General features: G+C 40.8%; 2 protein-coding genes across 6 annotated transcripts in view; both read left to right on the forward strand.

Annotated features, from left to right (window-relative positions):
- Nucleotides 1–14886, forward strand: part of TMEM245 (transmembrane protein 245) — a 105083-nt gene extending 90197 nt beyond the window's left edge. For all 4 annotated transcript variants that reach the window (XM_017498556.1, XM_017498558.1, XM_017498557.1 and 1 more), the window contains one exon: nt 9742–14886. In XM_017498556.1, the coding sequence (XP_017354045.1) occupies nt 9742–9787 (46 nt within the window). In that variant the 3' untranslated portion in view covers nt 9788–14886. The remainder of the gene's footprint in view (nt 1–9741) is intronic.
- A 1670-nt stretch (nt 14887–16556) lies between these two features.
- Nucleotides 16557–22403, forward strand: part of CTNNAL1 (catenin alpha like 1) — a 73032-nt gene continuing 67185 nt past the window's right edge. For both annotated transcript variants that reach the window (XM_017498564.2, XM_017498565.2), the window contains exon 1: nt 16557–16842. In XM_017498564.2, coding sequence (XP_017354053.1) covers nt 16702–16842 — 141 coding nt within the window. In that variant the 5' untranslated portion in view covers nt 16557–16701. The remainder of the gene's footprint in view (nt 16843–22403) is intronic.

Genomic DNA, 22403 nt, shown 5'->3' on the forward strand with positions numbered 1-22403 from the left:
AAATAGCTGGGATTACAGGCGCCTGCCACCATGCCTGGCTAGTTTTTTTGGGTTTTTTTTGTTTTTTTTTTAGTAGAAACAGGATTTCACCATCTTGGCCAGGCTGGCCTTGAACTCCTGACCAGTGATCCACCTGCCATGGCCTCCCAAAGTGCTGGCATTACAGGCGTGAGCTACCATGCCCCGCAGAACTTTATTAAAAAAAAAGAAAAAATTCTTATTTTACCATGAACATTTTCATACATGTCTTTTGATGGACATGCACACAGTACTTACTGTAGCTGGACATATACCTAGAAGTGTAATATCTGGTTATACATCTGGTTTTAAGTTTAGGTGGATACTTAAAAACAGTTTTCTGTGTCATGTGCCAGAAATTACATTTTAACAACAAAAAAGTAAGGACAGTCTCAGAATAAAAAGTAAAAGATCAACTTTTCAGAAACAATATGGCATTGTCCTTGTTCTCTGCAATTGGAAAACACTAGTTTTCCTGCCATCAGTATTCTCATATAATCAAGGAGTCATTGACAAGTTGGTTCTGACAATGCATTTAATGAAAATAATTTACACTTTTATGTAAAATTATTTAACAACATGATTCTACTTGATTTTGTTTTTAATGTTATATTTTGTGAGGAGAGACATGGTCCTTTAACTCAGAACAAATGCTGTAAAGTCTCTGAGTTAGAGCTGGTTAGAGGGGCCATTTTAGCCAGAGCGTGATCCTTACTTGATGGCAGGGGAAGATCAGTTTTTTCAAAAGAATAAAAGGAGAGATACTAAGGTGATTTTGACAAGGGCCTTCCCAATTGGTGGTGGTGACACTATGATATCTTTTTCTGCCTTGGCCTCTTAAAGACAAGTGCTCAGGTACCTGAGAAGCCAATGGTGCTCGAAAGCAATGGAAAGCACTTGCTAACTTGCGGCTCTGTTCCATGGGCTCAGCAACTTCAAAGAAGAAAGTGAATTGATCAATATTCTGCTGTTGTTTTGAGAAAAACTTAATGATTCCAAGTTATTAAAGCAAGAGTTCATTTTTAAGGTAAACAAAAGCAACTTAAATGAAATAATTCTTTGAGATGTAATAAACCTTTTTAACCCTTTTTCCTTCTGAAAGTACAAAGTGCTTATGTGGTATGGGGGAGTAGAAAAAGATAATGTGAGGATCCGTATAGCCTTTGTCTTTCAAAGTTACTCATGCATGTCATTTAAAGAGCCAGATTTCTACAAAACTCATAGTGAAAAATAAGACCTTTGCATTCTTCATCTTCCTTTATCTAAGAGGAACCACTTTTTTGCTCTTAATTATTTTGATATTTACCTCCATATCTTGAAATGACATGTTTATTTCTGATTTGGTCATGTGTAGGCATCATCTAGTAACTTCCCACTTGGAAGGTGAGTCGTTAACTTTCACTACCCGTTCCACCAAAACAAACTGTGATACTGGTTAGAGCACTATTCAGGTTTTACATTATTATGACTTTAAATTATATTCCTATTTGATCCTTCCCATATATTCTAATATTTCTTTACCCATATGATTTTTGCTTTCCGTTAATAAAGATGCTTTCAGCGTACTTATAACTAATCCCACCTCAGCTGTGCACCAGGCACTCACCTCTCCTCTTGGTATGTTCAGCTGCACCAGGCATAGTTGGTGTTCCCGAAGAAGCCCCTCCTGAGTGCTCTGTTCTGCTCCAGCGGAGTGCTGTCCTTTTGGCTTACCATTCAGCTGTCACCTTGGGTATTCCCTCAACTCTCCCTTGCATTGGAATCCTTATTTCTTATACCCTATATAATTTTCTTTCTTGGTTTATTCCTTTTTGGTAAAGCACATCCTCTTACAGAATTGTTGGGAAAATATGCATCAGTGGTAAATTTTGAGGTATGATGAACATGTGAAAAGCTTTTCCTAATGTCATACTTAATCCAATAGCTTTCCTATTTAGAGAATTCTATGCTTGAAATTTTTTCTTTAACATTTCTTTATTCCTTCGTTATTTTCTAGTTTCTAGGATTGTTGTTAAAAGTCTGAAGCAATTTTTATTCTTGATTCTTGTTAATTTAACTGTTTGAAGACGTATAGGATCTTTTCGTTTACCTATGTTTTTTGTCCTGATGAGCACTTGCTAAGACCTTTAAAACTGAAAACTTGGTTCTGGTGTTCTGACATTTTTCTTGAGTTGTTTCATGATTTCCTTTTCTGTTTTCAGAAATTGACTTTATTTTGACATTAACCCTCATGGACTGGGCATTTCACATTTTAAATCCTTTCTGTCTTTTTTCACTAGTGTCTTTTTGGCTCCATTTTCTGGGTGATTTCTTCAAATTTATCTTGTAACCTCACTATAAAGGTTTCCATTTCTACTTGCACATTTTTTTTCGGTCCCCTTTATTGAGGTATTATTTCCTTAGAGTAAAATGTCCCTTTTTAGCATACAGGTTTATATTTTGTATGACATTTAACCAATTACATATTTAGCCGCTTAGCATCCATTTACGATACAGTTTCTGTGGGTCAGGAGTTCAAGCAAAACTTGGCTGGGTTCTCTGCTTAGGATCTGACAACCTGCAGTCAGAGTTGAGGTTTCATCTGTGGATTGGTGTCCTCTTTCAAGCGGTCCAGTTGTAGGCACAATTCATTTCCTTGCAGTTGTATAACTGAGGCTCATGGCTCCTAGAGGCAGAGCTCATAATCTGGGTTTTTGCTTCTTCAAGACCAGCAGTATTTTTCTAACTTCAGTCTCTGATCCCTAGGCTTTTTGAAAGAAGAGCTCACCTGATTAGACCCAGGCCACCCAGCATAATCTCTTTTTTCTTTTTAAAGTCAGCTAATGAGGGACATTTATTACATCTGTAAAATCCCTCCACCTTTGCCATACATGTGGAGCATCCCAAATCCCAAATTGGAAACACTCCAGAATATGAAACTTTTTGAGTGCCAATGTGATGCTCAAAGGAAATGTTCATTGGAGCATTTTGGATTCTTTTACCTTTTTTTTTTTTTTTTGAGACAAAGTCTCACTCTGTCGCCAAGGCTAGAGTGCAGTGGTGCAATCTCAGCTCACTGCAATGCACTCTGCCTCCCAAGTTCAAACAATTCTGCCTCAGCTTCCCGAGTAGCAGGAACTATAGGCACATGCCACCATGCCCGGCTAATTTTTGTATTTTTGGTAAAGACAGAGTTTCGCCATGTTGGCCAGGCTGGTCTCGGACTCCTGACCTCAGGTGATCTGCCTGCCTTGGTCTCCCAAAGTGCTGGGATTACAAGCGTGAGCCACTGCACCTGGCCAGCATTTTGGATTCTGGATTTTTAGATTTGGGGTGCTCAACTAATTAAGTCTAATGTAAATATTCCAAAATCAAAAAAAGATGTAAATCACTTCTGGTCCCAAGCATTTCAGATAAGGGGCACTAGCCTGTATTAACAGAACCACATTATCATGTATTGAAGGTGTTTGGCTCATATTAAGAGTGAGACACGGTCGTGCAGACATACCTCTTAATTGCACGCTGTAAAAAAACTTGTTAGACTACTATCTTCACACAGATGAATGACCATTCCCCTAAGGAAGGATTGTAGGAAGTAATTACTTCTCTGTTGCTCACTATGGATAGTGAGAATATAGTGGATATAGCACAGCCTTGGGTTCCCAACTATTTTGGCCTCAACTGAATAATTGGAACCTTTCACTTCCTCTGTTCTCTATTAATAGTGGGCTTGTTTAGGGAGATGAGATGTTTAGGGAAGGGCAGAAACACCCCTGTAATCATGTATACTTTCTTGATTTTTGGACAGGATAATCAGACTTGCTTTGATAGACTTCATCACTTCTACTAAAAATTGAGCAGCAGTCTCTGAATATTGAAGCCCAGAAAATCCTGTAGGGAGTATATCCCAGGAACTCTTCCAGGGATGCTATTCTCCATATTATAGTTTTCCTTTGCCCTCTGTTACATCATGACAGTGGTGAAGGTAACAACTAGGATGTGGTCCTTTAGGAGCTCAGCTTTATCTTTCTCTAGGGAAGATTTAGTAACTTGTGGCTGTTTTGTTAAGTGCTTTCTTAACCTGAGGTTTATATCTTTAATAATTAAATACCCAAAGTACAATCAAAAGTGAGTATCAGCTGGGCATGGTGGCTCATGCCTGTAATCCCAGCACTTTGGTAGACTAAGGCAGGTGATCATTTGAGTCCAGGAGTTGTGAGACCAACCTGGGCAATATGGTGAAACCCCATTTCTGGGTCTCTGCAAAATGAGATATAAAGACACTCTCCATAAACCATCAGCACTTCTCCAGATCTTTATGCCAACCTTAAGAATTTCAGTTGGGGTGTGCTTGCTGTCATTCGACTTTAGAAAATTGAGGAAAAGAGAGTAAACAGGCTGGGAAGGGGGTACATTTAATTTACTTTCTGTCACTTGAAAATTTCCTGAATCTCTTCATCCTCTTTACTCCCAATGGTGTGACCCACTGCTAGGATTTCTTCAGCATCCTTTACTGGTTCCTGCCTCTAGTCTGGCCTCCCTCTCATCTGTTCATCATAGTACAGCCTCTCTGGTTTTTCTGAAGCATAAATATTCTATTCTCTTGCTGTTTAAAATTCCCACAGTGGCTTCCCGTGGCCTTCAAGATAAAAGTCGACACATTAATTTGCGCTGTCAGACTTCTCATGCATTTTTTTCTGTCTGTTCTCCAGATTCATCTCTGTGCTAAGTGCTTTGCATTTTATTTTTCAGCCGTATTGAACTTGTTTTAGTTACCAGAAGGCAGTGTCATCTTTGCAATGTTGTCCCCTCCTTACCACTTCCCACCTAGGCAAATCCAGTATCATGGTCTATACTCAAAGTACCCTTTTTGTGAAAAAACAGGTAAGAAATCCTTGCTGTGTCCCTGTAGTATCTTATATTTCTCCTGTTGGAACTAAATATGTATTTCATAAATGTGTGTTTAATTCATTCTCTTTCCCATCAGCTGGTAAGCTTTTTGAAAGCGAGAGCTATATCTAACTTGTTTACCACTGTTTTACCACTCCTAACATAATGTTTGGCGCATAGAAAGTGCTAGGTGAAGCTTTATTGAATATGTGGATTAGTGAAACCAAAAGCAGATTAGATAAAAAGGATTTTTCAATACAACCTTGAGGCTGATAAAAGAGGATGGGACATAGTAAACCCTAACCTTAGAATTTTATTCCAAATTTGTTGGAAGGGAGGGGATATGCATAATAGTGGTTGCATGTGCTCTGTCACAGGATTGCATGCTGGTGCAGGTGCAGGAAACATACACTCAGCCCTGGGGAGCCAGCTAAGTAAGTTAAATTAGTTATAACTTTTAGGCATCCAAAACTTTTCTGCATGTCTAGAAGACTGGGAGTCAACAAGTCTTGAGTTGTTAAATCATAAAAGATGTAAACATTTACATGGAGGGAAGAGGGTAGGGGGTGAAATAATTTGTAAAGATCTCATTGGAACTTTGGGACAAGCAGATACCAAAGTATTTTCAAAGAACAAAGAATAGTGAGAGACTGCACTGCACAATCCTGTTGCTCTGAAAGGAGGTGTAAAATGTTAACAGTCCTCTAGTCCCCCAGTCACATGTGGTCCCAGTCTGCATTGCTTATTCTTAGATAAGAAATTCTATAACCGCTGTTGTTTGCAGAATAATAATCCTTATGATTTGGGAAAGAATACTATATTCAGATGGTTTACGTAGGATGTCAAACATTTTCAGAAAATAGTATCAATGCAGTATTTATCTCTATTTCTCTCTAATGCAGAGTTATAGTTTTATGAGCTTTGCTGATTAGTTAGAGCTATGCCTCTGGAATAAGCCAAAAACAAAATCATTTCTGCAACTCTAGACTACAGATAGTGTTTTCCTGGAGATAATTAGAGGTTTGTTCAAGATCACTGTTACTTCAGTAGGGTTCTATTTCTATACAGACACCCCTCCCTCCTCCACCCTAACACCCTATCTACTTAGAAATAACATTGAGATGGAAGACTCTTAGTAACTGATTTCTAAGCTTGCTTCAGGTTGTTGGGGTTTTTTTTGTGTGTTTTATTTTTTTTGTTTGTTTGTTTCCTGAGTCCTTTTGGAGGCTTTCTTGGCCTGGAGACAAAATGGAATAGTAAGTATGAATTTCAAGGTTACAGCTAAGCTTACTTGTCAACAGAGAGCAGTGACTAGGCTAACCACAGCTTTAATCTTATTTCATGTGTCTTTGCCCTGAGGCAGAAATCTTCATTCATAATTTAAAGGAAGTGAATAGTTATAGATACAAAGTTGCAGGTATCTGAGAAATTTGAAAAGATGTCAAAGAACCCCATTGGGCCTTAGAAAATGCTTTGTAGTATTACCCAAGTTTTGACTATTGCTTGCAAAGATTTTCCAGGGCTTTTCAGAATTAAATGCTACCTGAAAATTCATATTCTGAGACAGCAGCCAGCTTGGCCTGTAGACAAATGTAAAAACAAAAACTTGGTGAGACTGAAAAATAGCTATCTAGAGCAATAGTTCTGATGGGAGCATAGGGGTGATTTTTTTTCTCCCCAGACATTTTCTCATGTCTGGAGTAATTTCGATTGTCATTCTAGGTGGATAGAGGCTGGGGATGCTGCAAAGCATCTTATAATGCAGAAAAATTTCAAGATTGAGAAATACTGATTTGAGATAGGCAGGCAGGCAGGCAGACAGTCACAGACAGACAGATAGATAGATGATTGATAGATAGATAGATAGATAGATAGATAGATAGATAGATAGATAGATAATGTATATAAATATACGTGTCTATACAAATCTTCACTTTTGGACTTTTTTTCAGAGGATAAAAATATTTAAGGAAAGAAAATTGATTTCAATTCTTAGATCAGCCAGCATCTTTAAAAATGGTTGGTATATTCATGTCACACATACCCTCTCAAAGCCTCAGGAGCCATAGCCAGGAGACCCACAGTTCCTGAAAGCAGAGCTGTGCTTGTAAAGATGTGCTTCAGAGGTCCAGAGGCTTAGGGCACCATCCTTGAAAGAGCTTTGAGATAACTGAACATCCTTGAAGGTAATTTCTTTTCTGTAACATTTTACCTCTGTCCTCCTTGATATTGAAGTACTTTGCTCATTGCGTGCTGCAAGATTAGTCTTTAATTGATCTCTGCCTTGCTCGTGAGCCTCCTAAGTATTTGTATGAATTGAGAGTCAGGAGAGAAAAGGAATAAGGGAGGAGGCATGATTGTGGAATTACATTTGAAGTTCAGATTATTTGTTTTAGGAGGTTTTAGGTGATTATACCTAACGAAAACCTTTTGTTATCTTTAGTTTCTACTACTGTGAGCGGTTCCCTAAGGTTTTGGAACACTTACCTTATATTCTACTTCAATTTATTTATTTCTTTTTTTTTTAAGGCAGTGTCTCACTTTTTTGCCCAGCCTGGACTGCAGTGGCATGACGTAGGCTCACTGCAGGCTCAGCCTTTTGGGTTCAGATGATCCTCCGACCTTAGCCTCCCAACTAGATGGGACTACAGGCACATGCCACCATGCCTGGATAATTTTTAAATTTTTTTTAGAGATGAGGTCTCAGTGTTGCCCAGGCTGCTCTTGAACTCCTGGCCTCAAGCAATTCTCCTACCTCAGTCTTCTCCTAAAGTTCTGGGATTACAGGTGTGAGCCACTTTGTCTAGCCTTTAGCTCTATTTCTAATTAAAAATTTGAGTAATTTGTTGACAATAACCAAGAATTGGTTATTGCTATTATTGCTATTAAATAAAATTTGCTTTATTTGACGATGATTAAAAAATCTGCCAGGCACGGTGGCTCACACCTGTAATCCTAGCACTGTATACAGGTGGAAGAGTTACTTGAGGCTAGGAATTCAAGATCAGCTTTGGCAACATAGAGAAACCCTGTGTCTACAAAAAATTAAATTAAAAAAAATTAGGTATAGCTCAGTCTCAGCTACCTGGGAGGCTGAGGTGAGATGATCGCTTGAGCCCAAAGTTTCTTGAGCCCAGGAATTGTGATCACATCATCACACCACTGCACTCCAACCTGGGTGACAGAGTGAAACCCTGTCTTTAAAAAACAACAGTGTATGTGTGTGCATATATAAAGAAAAAACATGTATAGTGATGTTGTAAATTAATATAACAATATAATTTACATAATTATAATTTATGATTATGTAATTTATAACTTAAATATAAGTTATAAAATAACTTATATTTAACTTATAAATATTATGTAATTTATCACTTAATATACATTATATTATTTATATAACTAATACAACTTTTATTATAACATTAAAATTATTTGGGGCTGGGCCTGATGGCTTATGCCTGTAATCCCAGCACTTCAGGAGGCCAAGATGGGCAGATCACTTGAGCTCAGGAGTTCGAGAGCAGTCTGGGCAACATGGCAAAACCCTATCTCTACAAAAAATACAAAAATTAGCTAGGTGTGGTGTCATGTTCCCTGTAGTCCCAGCTGCTCAGGAAGCTGAGGTGGGAGGATGGCTTGAGCCTGGGAGGCAGAGGTTGCAGTGAGCCGAGATAGCACCAGAGTACTCCAGCCTGGGCAACAGAGTAAGACCTTGTCTCAAAAAAAAAAAAAAAAAAGCAAAGTCAGATTTTTTCTGTATTTCTAATATGTGGTATTATTGTAAAGGAGCAATATAACGTCTATCTAAAAGAATGATAATAAACTGTGCTTTATATCTGTATCATTTAAGATAGTTTAGGCTGTACATAACCAAAAACTAAACAAAAACCTCAATCAACAGGACTCAAAGTAACAGTGACCTAAACAAGGTAGTAGTTTATTTCTTGCTTGTGTAAAAGAAGGTAGGCCATCCAGGGCTTGAATGACTGTTACATAAATGTCCCAGCCTCTCTCTACCTTGATATACTGGTATGAGGCATTTTTGTCTAATATGGGTGCTTGAGCTCATGTTCACTGATAAAGTCTTACCTAGACATTTGGCTGCCAGCACAGATGTAAATTTAACTAGGTAACTTATCTCAGCTCAGACATATAAATTATGTAGCAAAAGCGAGCTAGCTACTACAGTCCTGAGATAGACACTTCATGTATGCAGCAGCCAGGCACATGTATGCAGCTCAGCCACCTTCATCGAGCCCAGATATTACCTGCCAATAACATCATTCGCCTAGCTTGTTTAATGTGCGTCAGAAACAGTGTTAAGTACAAAGTCACTTGATGAAAAGACCTACCCCATTTCTCCTGCACTAAATCACATCTCTTAGAGCTTGGACTTCCTGTTGGATTACACTTTCTATTTTGTAATAAAATGTATCCACTTAGCGTTTAATCTTTGTTCTCTTGGTGTTTTTTCTCCTTAACATCAATCATATCTACTTTCAGCCAATAACAAGGTGGAAGAGCTGAAGAAGATTGCTCTTCTCTTTTAAGGACCTGCCCAGAAGTTGCACAACACTTTCACTTTAATCTCATTAACCAAAGTGTAGTCACATGATCATGTGTAGTTTCAAGGGAGTCTGGGGAAATAGTCCTTTGGACAATGGATCCAGCAAAAATATGGCATTCTTGTTAATAAAGAACAAGCAACAACTAGCCAACTTTGAAACAATACTCAGTGAAAATCTTAAGAAAAAATAGTGACTATATAATTTCAGGGCTCCAAAGATTTAAAAAATAAGCTACTGTTGTATGGTAATCAACTAATCATTCCGTCTTTTTTTCTTTTAGGACTTTCCGTGACATTTCTGAAGATCTGAAATCTTCAGTAGGTTGAGATGGTTTCCTCTGCAGTAATTTTTCTTGGAAGTTCAAACTTGACAGTGAGTTCAGCCCAGCTGTGGCCTTCTGCCCTTTCAGCTGTGCCTAGCAAGCAGAACCCAGGAAAGAAGCAGAAGCCTCCTGGCCTTATATACACAATGTCTGGATAAGAGAGAACTTGCTACGGGCTGCTTTGTATTTTAAAACACAACTTGAGAGTTCAGAATTGGTGGTTTGCTCACTTAACTCTTGCTAAGATGGCTTGAAAAGTTTCATTTTATACACTGGTTCCATGGCTTGAAATTTTTCCACTTTGGTTACCTGTATTATGTATTTATAAAGTTATTTTAAGAACTCTAAACTACCTGCTGTTAAAAGAATATATGGTGTAATTTTTTTCTTGGTTTAAGAAATCTATTGTTAAACTTTTCTAAGACAGCCACTTTTCAAGGAAGAGGGCTTTCACTTTTGAACGTGTAGTTGAATGAGGAAAAATGAGTCTTCTACCCTTCTCACACAATGTATGGTACCCTCTTTAAGAAAGAATAAATCATAAGTGTAAGGATGAGGTGGCTTATTTGATGTTCAGTTTTATGTTGTAACCCTAGAAGATACAAAGACTGAAGCTCTTCCTCCTCTTCCTTTTCTCTTCATGCTCTGTTACACTATTGCAAAATTCTAAAATGTGGCTGACTGCATCGAAGCGAAATACTTATTAAGCTGCCATGAAAGGTAACAGTATGATAAAATTTATGCTGTTATTAGGTTTTCTCCTTCCAGATGTTTTAAGTGAAAAATCTCAGGTGTAGCAATACTCTGATTTGTTAAATGTATCCCTGTTTCATTATTTGGAACTCTGCTAATAAGTTAGTTTTCAGCAGAATTTTATATTTATGTAGTATTTTCCCAACTCTTAGCACTGTGCCTTGCACATGACTCTGAATGAATGCTCGTTGAATTGAATTGCAACTTTAAAAAATCTCAAATATCACAATAACCAGCATAGTGCTTTACATTTTACAAAGTCCTTTTGCATATATTATTTCACAAATATGTCACATCAGCTTTCATATGACTTTATATTATTTAACATCAGTTTTACACAGATGGGGAAGCTAAGGTTTAGAAAAGTGACCAACTCAAAGTTGTAAGTTTTGTAGGATTCGGCCTCCGATCTTTGACTCCATTGTCTGAGACTCTGTTGCACCAGTGTTTCTTCTAAATATTGTATGCAGTTTTCCCAGTGTTATGAAATAGCTGTTGCTATCCATTTGTTATGAATGAAGACTTGTCCTATAGTATATGACAGGGCTGGGAGTGGACTGTTGCTCTTAACTGAACCCTTGCTACTGTTTAAAACAATCATCAGGCCTATCCTCTTGTCCCAAGGGAATGTGGAGGAGAAAAGGGTTCTCGGCCAGGCTGTAGGTGGTGGCTCACGCCTGTAATCCCAGCACTTTGGAAGGCCAAGGCGGGTAAACCACTTGAGCCCAGAGGTTTAAGATTAGCTTAGGCAACATGGTGAAACCCCGTCTCTACAAAAAATTAGTCGAGCCTGGTGGTGTGCCTATAGTCCCAGCTACTCAGGAGGCTGAGGTAGGAGGATCACCTGAACCCAGGAGGTTGAGGCTGCAGTGAGCCAAGATGGCGCCACTGTACCCCAGCCTGGGTGAGAGAGTGAGACTCTGTCCCAAAGGAAAAAAAGTGCAGGTGGTTCTTAAGTGTTGAAGATTTCCTTTTTGGAAAGTATTTAAAGGTAGAAATACTAATAATTTTTTCTAAAACATTTCTGTAAGAAGCCACTGATAATTATAATTAGCTTAAATTTATTCTTACACTACTTAAGACAAATTTCATTTAGAAAAGGCTACCATGAGGTCTTCTGACTATATGCAGTAGACTACATACAGATCTCATTTCTGTTATGAATCCTTTAGCAATTATAGTCAACTATTCCACTAAGTATTAGATTTGGTCACTTAGTAACTCATTCTCTTCTTTAGTCAATCGTTCCTTCACTAAAACATTTCTTGAGAATTTGGTAAACACTAGGCTCCATGCCAGACACTGTACAAGGTGATGGAGATTGCTCATCAGAAGGCCTCTTGCTCTTAGCCAGATCGTATGTAATACTAAATTTAAATTTTTTGCATTAAAAGGCTAAAAAAGAAATGAAGTTTGTTTTTGTTATATAGATTATTTATAGCTGTAATTAGCACATATTCATGAGACATATATACAATGAGTTACTATGCATATACAAAGTGCTTTTAGCTATATAAAGTGATATTGCAAAAAACTAGAGTTAATGTTTTTGTTGCTAGGGGATAATTATTAGCATAAATATCAGGTTCTTAGAGGGCTTTAAGAGAATAAAGCTACCAAAATTAGCAGCAATGTTGTAATATTACCCCGAAATATCAGGAGCAGAGGTGCCCTAGAGTGCTTTACAGCCATGATCAGGAAACTTGAACTGCCCCATTGCTACAGCAACAGCGTAAGGACTAGGAAGGCCAACCAGCTGGGGAGGTCATCTTGGAACCCTCTGAACCAGAAAGAAGCATCTCAGCATGATTCCTCAGATGCAGTGAGGAAAGATTACAGAATTTTCACAGGGCAACAGAGATCAAGTGGTATGAAAAGGAAGGAGTTTTAAGCTCAAGTCTAACAGATAACCTGCCTTTAGACTCAGTCAGAATTTGACCCACAAAGAGGAATTTTCTCCAGGAACAGATAGGACATTGATGAAGGAGAAGTCACTTCAGTAAAAACCGAGTACGGAAATCTCTCATAATATCTTGCATTTTGTAGATTTATTAAAGATTAGTTTCAAGTTCACGTTCACTATTCAGTTGTAAACTGAATGGACGGGAGGGCAGAAAATACAAGCTCTCCACAGAGGTATACTCCTTTCTTAGCTGAGAGAGAAGAAAGCATGGGATTTTCAGCATGAATTCCATGTCATGTGAGTGCTGTTTGGGTTCAAAAGTACTCTCAGTGTCTGTTCCTGAAAGTGATCTCTGTCAGACCACCTTACATGCCGGTCTTAGTTATTTTTAAAATTGTGAGGTTTCTTCACACCTTCTTTGATAAGAAGTGGTTAGCTGGCAGAGTTTTCCCTTGAAATGGCTTGCAGATGAGATCTTCTGGCTCACCTTGATCTTAACATGAAACCATTGTGACCTATCTGGACTCCCTAGGACCTGTGGTTTCCATTTGGGTTATGTTAGTGTCTAAGGAGTGTGTCAGTACTGGGCAAGAAATACTCAGAAATTCACGCCATGTGGGGTTAGATTAGAGCAAAGTAATTTAGGTGAGCTATCCAGAGCTTTCAACCTCAGGGTTTGTAGGAGGAAAAAAAAAAAAAAAAAAAAACACTTAGGACTTCTCATATTCTAGCCCTGACCTTGCAGTGTCCTCTGAGGGGCCTCCTAAGACCCTTACAAGAATATTACAGTAGGGCTTTGTGCATTTTACAGTGGAACTAGCCTCTGGCAGCATACTTCAAATGCTAGTTCCAGCTAAAAACAAATGATTTTAATTTTTATTAGTTTCTTGTCTTTCAACTTTCTGCCATCAAAATATATTTATTTTATTACTTACTGATTATGGGGAACCTGCAAAAAAAAAAAATACCTGCTGTCTGCAGCCACTGATTGGTTATTTTTGATAGTTTAAGATAATTATAAATCAAGTTGTTCTTTCTACTAGAGTTATAGAAATTCTGTGCTAGAATGGGCCTTCTACAATGAGGTGGTCCTGTCATTTTCTAGAGAAAGACACAAATTCATAGGTTTGAGTGGCTTGTCTGACATAGCCCTACAGCCAGTTGGTAACAGAATTCAGAGTAAAATAGAGTTCTTTTTTTCTGTCAGTCCATGTTCTACTTCTCTTTCCTTGTCCTCATGGTTAAGCAGCTTTTGGCAAAATGTGTTCCTTATAGCAGTAGTTTGAAGAGATGTTAATAGATGTAAGAGAAAAAAAAGTATGTGTGTGGGTGATTCCATGGTCAATTAAAATGAAGGAATGCTGAGTTTGTTTCCTTTCTGTAAAGTTTTGAACATGCTATTACACATTGTGAATTTATAAGAGGGGACAGAAACTGTGTTTGACCTTAGACTGCACTTCTCCATTCCTCAGAGCATCTCAAAGGACTTTGGGAAACATGGCCCTCGATCAGGTTTACAGCTCTTTGGGAAGACATCCCTATGGAAATACTGAATGGCAGACCTGTTACGGTGGTACCATGCAGTCTGTAATAAATCTTGAAGTTTAGTGAGTTACTAGAAAGCAAGCATATTTGCTGTTCAGAGCTATACTTAAGGTATAGAGATTCTTTTCCACCTGTGGTGTGTAAAATCAGTATTTGTGTTTAATTTTGCAGGTTTTTCAAGGATCAACTAATGTGCAAATACAGTGGTGATATATTGATATTACATTTTAATGCTTTTGTATGGCACTTATAGTTTTCAGACACCTTTTGTAACAGCCCTGTGAGATAGACAATATTATTCTTGTTGTACAGATGAGGGAACTCTGGAGGCTCTGAAAAGTTGTTGGTGATACTCCCCTAAGTTTATGTCACAAAATGATGGAGCCAGAATTCAGTTGCAGAACTTCTGACTCCAAGTCCAGAGTGCTTTACTAGACACCTGGTTCCTTACTAGCTTTCTGCCCGCTTTATATTTTACAGTGAAAAGTATGGAAGCAAATCCTGATCATTTTGGCTTGTTTTCAAATACGACTTCTTTTTTATTGCAGTGACCCAGCAGATGTCAGTCTCATTGTAGCCATCCCAAAAACCCTCCTTTGCCCTTTGCAGTGCCACTTATTTAGGTGACTGAAATGTATTTCAAATACCATTTGCTTTTGAACTAAGACTGGATATAGAGTTGTAATTGCTTACATAACTTTTTGAAAATGTGTCATCTCTGGGTTCTCAGGCAAAGGAAGACAACTTGAAAGTAAAGAATATTCGAATATAACAGTAAATATTCTCTATTCTCACACAAATGCTGTTTCTTAGCTTTAACTTGCTTTGACAACCTACTGATGTAACTTCTTTGTAAATGTGAAAAATTATATTTTGAAATAAAATTACTAGTGTTGAATGAATCAGATGGTAAACAATCTCCCCTTTGTTGAAAAACTCGATCTTTTGTGAAGCCAAACTTTCATGAATCCATCTGTCTCTTAGGCCTTCTATCTTGCCATTTTCTCCAGCACCATTGCATACACTGAATTCTTATGAAATACTGTCAACTTTGTGTGTGTCTGGGGAGTAGACACTGGGCGCCTTAAAGAGATCAAGGGCCCTCCGTGCACAGGGGAAGGTGGCCTTGTGGTAGGTAAGGAAGTGATGAGATGGTTGGCTGAGAAGTAAGAACTGGAAGAAAAAATTGGATTAAGGACCTCTGCTTTTTGAAGAAAAGCTTGACTGTCTTCAATGCCAAAAACAGCCGCACAGCACTGGTAGATGGATGAAGTTGAAGCGACAGGTGGAAGCACCGCGAAGCACTTTTTAATGATGCTTGGGAAAGAGCTCTTTGATGCCTCAGTTGATCATATCCAGCTCATCAATATGGTGTTGTGGGAGGAGAAATGATCCAGGCCAAGGTGTCCGAGTGGACTGGGCAGCCTCAGATTCTTTTTTACTCTGATAGGTTCTCACTGGTAGATATGATAATTCACAAAACATTTCTTCATGCTTCTCAGTCTTGCTTAAGCCTGGAACTCCTTCACAGTGTGCATACTGCTGACAACCTCCTTTTGGCCTTGCTCCTGGAGACCTTAGGGTAGGAGTTTTCAGCTCCCTGCCCCCATCGTGGGGCTCTGCGAGCTCAGGGTTGTGCTTACAGAACTGATTCTTACCCTTCCCCTTAAGTGAGTTGTCAGAAATACACGCTATTGGAAGCTGTGCTGGGTTGAAACTAGTAGAACAAAACCAGAATCAAGTCTGTCAGGAGGGGCCCTTCCCGTGGGACCGGAATTCTAGTGGTAATGTGTTTCTGGGGCTTCTCTGAAAGGTTTTTCATGCAATGAACAGCTATGAAGAAACTGCTCTGGGCCTGGCACTAGGAAAAAACTTTGAAAAGTAGTTTTCAGAAGTAGTGTTGAACAGACGAAGCTTTTTCATGTTTTATTTAAATTTCTTTTGAACAATAAGTCTAAACAGTAATCTGAAAGATACACTGCCTGCTGAATACCCAGATACTCCATAAATATTGCATGATCAAATGTTCCCCCTTCAATCCAGCTCAGAGTGTTTGTGAGAAATACACGGTGAAAGAATGAGGAGGTGGAGTGGAAATGGGACTTTTCAGAGAAGCCTCAGAAACACATTACCACTGGAATTCCGGTCCCATGGGAAAGGCCCCTCCCGACAGACTTGATTCTGGTTTTGTTCTACTAGTTTCAACCCCAGCACAGCTTCCAGAAGTCTTTGCGGGAATTCAGAGCTGATTTAGGGTGAGCCACCTGTCGAGAGGACGAGAAGCTTTGCTGGGGACGGTTGTCTGTCCCAGTAAGAGGAGGCCATGTGGCCGTGGGAGACAGGTTGTTTTGTTTCTCCTAGCCAGCCTGGGGAGATGGTGGCTGGAATCCCTGGAAGAGGGGCCTGAGAAGATGTAGGGGCGGGGCGGGGCGGGGACGGGACCAGGCTTAGGGGGCGGGGCTGCAGAGAACCCACCCAAGACTGGAGCGTGGGGGCGGGGCTGAGGGTGGGAGTGGGCGGGGCCACCCGGGATACGGGCGGCGGGGGCACACGGCTGGGGGCGGAGTCCTGAGGGGGCGGAGTCCTGAGGGGGCGGGCCCCTGGCGGCGGGGGGCGGGCGGCGCGGGTGTCCTGTCGCCGCCGCCGCTAGCGGGTGGGCTGACTGGCGGCGGGCTCGCAGTGGCGCGGAGTCCGGGCTGAGGGACAGACCGAGGGCCATGGCCGCCTCTCCCGGACCCGCCGGCGTTGCCGGCGCGGGAGCTGTCTACGGCTCCGGCCCTTCGGGCTTCGCCCTGGACTCGGGACTGGAGATCAAAACTCGCTCGGTGGAGCAGACGCTGCTCCCGCTGGTTTCTCAGGTAAAGTGGCGCCCGGGGCGGCCCCTCGTCTCCCTCCCGCCGCGGCCCGCGATGGCGGCCGCCACTCGCACGACCGGACGGGAGGCAGCGGCTGCCCCACTTTCCGCGCCTGCACTGCGGCGTTGTCCGACCGACTGTGTGGGGCTCCTGGACGGGCCCCGGCCCCGGCGGCAAGAGACTGGAACAATCCGAAATCCGGCGGCGGGGCTGAGTGGACCCGGCAGCAAGGGAGGCTGCGGGACGAGGGGCCGGGCCGGGCCTGTGCCTGGGGCTGCGGCTTCTGGGGCCCCGGGCCGGGCGAGGCCCCCTCCGAGGGGCGAGCGGCCGAACCCAGCACCCGAGGCAGGGAGGACCTGCGCGCCCCGTCCCCCGTCCCCCGCTGGCACTTAGGGTCCTCCTCGTTTCCGCAGCTTAACCAACTTCACCACCGGTTCGCGTCCCGGTCCCGGTCCCGGCCCCTCCGCCTGGGGCATTCCTCCCGGCCTCCCCGCCCAGCATGCGCTCCCCGGGCCTTTGTCCCTCCCCGCCGTGGATCAGCTCGCCGGGCTCCCATTCGTCCCGGCCACCCTGCCCCTTCCCCTGAACCTGCTGCTGCTCCTGCTGCTGCTCACTTCTGCCTGCGTCTCTCCGGCCTCGTGGAAGAGTGACGTGAGACTGTCCGGCAGTTAATCCAGATGCACACCGTTTTGCCAAGTCCCGTTTGGGATGTGTGCGTTATTGTATTTGCTAATCAGCTAACTGGCGCCCTGAGTTTTAGGAAAGTTTTTGTTCTTCTGAGCTGGGTTATATGCAGCTCCAGGGCTAGAATTCCTCACTTAGGTCTGTGGTAAGATGCCAAGCACTGTGGGGAGTGAATTCTGTGCCTCCGGGAGCGCATTGGCGATGTGTGACTCACACGTAGGTTGTAACCACTTAGTGACTCATACTAGGATTACCAAGACTTTAGAGGTAGAAGAAATCTGAAAGATTATCTGACTTTAAAAATTCTTATAGCATCCTTGACACCTGGCTACCAGTACCCTGCTTAAACATGTTCAGTGAAGGGGAGCCTGTAGCTGTTGCATAGAATTCTAAATGCTATTATCTCTTCTCCACCCCAGCCCTGCAAGTATTTGAAAACAGCAGTCACACATGTCTCTGGATTCCTGTTATGCTAGTTAAATAAACGTCTCTATTTTGTTCACCTTCGCATGGCTAACAGAGCAGTGATGAATATACCTGACACTCTCCCTCCCTTTTCCCCTATGTGTCTGATAGAGGCTCTGACCAGTAGTAAGGGGCGCTGGGATCCCTCAGTCATGTCGGACCCATCCCTCTTCCCGTCTCCACTAGCTCAAACACAACCAAAACGGGAAATACTGGAACAGTTTTAAGAGGCAGAGAGATAAGAGAGTGGTGGAGTTGAAGTTGATAGTATTTTATCCATTTTTTTTTTTTTTTTTGAGACGGAGTTTCGCTCTTGTTACCCAGGCTGGAGTGCAATGGCGCGATCTCGGCTCACCGCAACCTCCGTCTCCTGGGTTCAGGCAATTCTCCTGCCTCAGCCTCCTGAGTAGCTGGGATTACAGGCACGCACCACCATGCCCAGCTAATTTTTTGTACTTTTAGTAGAGACAGGGTTTCACCATGTTGACCAGGATGGTCTCGATCTCGACCTCTTGATCCACCCGCCTCGGCCTCCCAAAGTGCTGGGATTACAGGCTTGAGCCACCGCGCCCGGCCTTTATCCATTTTTTAAATAGCACCTATGTAATGCATACTATGTGGTAGGCCATGTTCTAAGCACTTTGTAAATATTAACTTATTTAATTTTCATAACAATTATGTGAGGTAGGTATATATTCTTATGGTATGGGTGAAGAAACTGAGGAATAGTGAGGTTAAATAACTTGTCATTAGGGCTTTCAACTGTAAGTGCCAAACTGGGTTTTGAATCCAGGTACCCTGGCTCCAGATGGTACTCTTTGCTACACCGTATGCTGCATCTTCTCTAGAGATTAGAAGCAGCAATGAGGTCCAGAGAAAAAGATAGAACACAATGAAAAACAAGCTAGAAGGTTGTAATCTGGAGAAATGGCAACTTTTCACAGTATCACTGCTAAAAATGTATCAGCCTTACAGCTCTGCGTTGTGTAATTCTGGGGTAAAAGAAGCCAGGGAAGAGTAGGAGAGCAGAGGAAGAAAAGTATAAATCACTGCTGAGAGTTAGAGGCCAATGCCGAAGGGGAAGAATGCCTGCCCCCCCCCCACCACCCACCTTTTTTTTTTTTTTTCTTCCTGTTAAAGTCTTGTTCAGGGTCACAGCCGAGGTTTTGCATCCACCCCACACATTGTGTATCTACAGCTATATCTCCACCACAACTCCATAACTGGTATTCTTCATAATTGACTGTCTTTAACAAGAAAAGTTAAAACCAAGTATATTAAGCATGGCCAGAATACTCGATTAACAAAGCAGGGAAGTACAATTTAGAATGATTTTAAAGTTTTGGTGTTAGGAGATTAAAACAGCAGCTCTTTAGAAAACTCATATGTCCAAAAGTCTCATTTTCTGAGAATGCTGTATTATTACCCACCTCATGTTTCCCCATCTCATCCACAAGGATATTTTAAGCATTTTAAGCAAGGGTTTATTGTGTGCTTATTTGTTGCTGTTTTTTGAGGGGCTTATATTCTAGTTAGTAGGTAGGTCATGAATAGAATAGCGCATGCAAAGCATCAAATGACTATCATGAATAGTACATACTCTAAAAGCTCAGAGAAGGCATGGATGAGTCAGCTGTGATGTCATGGAGGGGCAGGGTTTTGAGATAAACAAGTAGGACTGGCACTATACAGTTTAAAGTAGATAGTTTCTGTTCCGGTAACATCTAGCTTCTTTTGACTCTCCAAGTGAAAAGTCCTGGGTTACTGACCTTATTCTAAGAATGCAAGATTATATCAGTATTAGAAAAATGTGTACAGTTTTTTTCATTGACAGATTAGAAAAGACACATTTTCATAGCAATGATGCAGAAAAAGCATTCAACTAAATTCAGCTTCTAATAATGATAAGAAGCACCTAGGGAACTAGTATTAGGAAAAAAAATCCTTAATCGGATAGAGTATCTACAGAAAACTTTTAGTTAACATCATAGCAACAGTCAAATTTAAAATAAACATTTCCTTTAAAGCCAGAAACAAGAGTGGATGCCTGCTATCATAGCTTCTATTCAACTGCACTGGAAATCCTAGCCAGTGTAATAAGACAAGGAGAGGAAATAAAATGAGTAAATATGGGAAAGGAAAAACCAAAAGTCTCAATGTGATATAATAACCTATGTAGAAAGCTGAAAAGAGTCTACAAGTAAATTATAAAAATTAGGAGTGTTTGGCAAGTTAACTGAGTATAAGATACACGGATGACAAACAAAGCACAGGCTCAGTGGCTGGTGTCTATAATCCCAGCTACTCTAATCTCAGCTATTCAGGAGGCTAAAAAATGGGAGGGTGGCTTGAGCCCAGCAGCTCAGGCCTGCAGTTAGCTGTGATCACGGCACTGTGCTCCAGCCTGGCTGACAAAGAGCCTGTCTTTAAAAAATAATTTAAAAAGAATAAAAAATAACAAATAGAAAAAGTAATTATTTAAAAATCCAGTTATAATGACAGTAACAGCAAAATATGAGTTTCCTAAGAATATAATGCTTTTGCCATATGTATATAGAGATAGAAATCTTTCTGTATATATACATAGCAAAAGTGGTCAGGCCTGGCGCGGTGGCTCATGCTTGTAATCCCAGCACTTTGGGAGGCTGAGGCGGGTGGATCATGAGGTCAAGAGATCGAGACCATCCTGGTCAACATGGTGAAACCCCGTCTCTACTAAAAATACAAAAATAAGCTGGGCATGGTGGCGCACGCCTGTAGTCCCAGCTACTCGGGAGGCTGAGGCAGGAGAATTGCTTGAACCCGGGAGGCGGAGGTTGCGGTGAGCCGAGATCACGCCATTGCACTCCAGCCTGGGTAACAAGAGCGAAACTCCGTCTTAAAAAAAAAAAAAAAAAAAGTGGTCAAACTTCATGGAGAAAATTGAAAAATTTTATCAAAAGCCAATGTAGATTTAAATAAATGGAAAAAAGCACTGTGTTCAAGCCTAGGTTGACAATATTATGAACATATCAGTTATCCCTATTGATCAATTTAATGCAATTTTCATGAAAATTTCAGCAAGATTTTCCAGTAGCACTTGATAAAAGTAATTCTGAGGTTTATATGAAAGCATAAAGGGCCAAGATTAGGCAAAAAAGAAACGAGGTGAATGTACTTGCTTTGCCAGGTTTCAAGACTCATTATAAAACTATAGTAATTAAGACAATGTGGGTATAAGAACAGGGTTGAAAAACATAGACCTGTGAAACAGAATAGAAAACCCTAGAATAGATCCACACATATATGGAAACTCGGTAAATGAGAATTGGCATTGCTGGTAAGTGGGAAAAGGAAGAACTTAAAAAAATTAAGCTAGAACAATTGGATATCTAAATAGAGATATATGAAATTACATCTCTGTCTCATACCAGTAAAAAAGTCAATTTCAGATGGATTAAGGACAGTATGAGAGTAAAAGCTCACAACACTTTTAGGAAAAAAAAATAGGGCAATATCTTCATTACCTTATGCTGGGAAAGGATTTCTTAGTACACCAAAAGGACAAACCCTAAGGAAAAAATGGATAAATTTGACTTTATTAAAATGAAGAACCTAGGCCAGGCGCAGTGGCTCACGCCTGTAATCCCAGCAATTTGGGAGGCTGAGGTGGGCTGATAGCTTGAGTCCAAGAGTTTGAGACCAGCCTGGGCAACATGGTGAAACCCCATCTCTACAAAAAATATAAAAAATTAGCCAGGTGTGATGGCGTGCACCTGTGATCCCAGTTACTCAGGAGGCTGAGATGGGAAGATTGCTTGAGCTGGGGAGGTTAAGTCTGCCACAAGCTGTGATCACAACACTGCACTCACCCTGGTTGAGTGACAGAGTGAGATCCTGTCTTGAAAAAAATAAATAAATAAAAATAAAACCTCTCTTCATCAAAATGAAAAGATAAGTCATGGGAGAATACGATTCCAACACAAATAATCAACAAATGATTTGTAGCACCTAGAATAAATTAGACTCCAATGAATAAAAATTAAAAAGATTATTTATTAAAAATTGGTTTTAAAAAATCTCACAGAAGAGGAAATAGACAGCTAAAAGATATATGAAAAGATACTCAACTTCATGAGAAATCAATGAACTACAAGCTAAAAAATCCACAGTGAGAATAAATGTTGGTGAGGAATGTGGAGATGGTAGGAGTAGCAGTGTAAACCATTTTGAAAACAATTTGGTACAATCTATTATATTGAAGGTAAGTATTACCTGTGGTCCAGCAATTCCACTCCTAAGTCAGTTTCCCTAGAAAAACCCCTACAGTTGGCCGGGCGCGGTGGCTCACGCCTGTAATCCCAGCACTTTGGGAGGCTGAGGCGAGTGGATCACAAGGTCAAGAGATCGAGACCATCCTGGTCAACATGGTGAAA

This window comes from Cebus imitator, unplaced genomic scaffold, assembly GCF_001604975.1.
Source record: "Cebus imitator isolate Cc_AM_T3 unplaced genomic scaffold, Cebus_imitator-1.0 Scaffold244, whole genome shotgun sequence".
NCBI classification, from domain to species: domain Eukaryota; kingdom Metazoa; phylum Chordata; class Mammalia; order Primates; family Cebidae; genus Cebus; species Cebus imitator.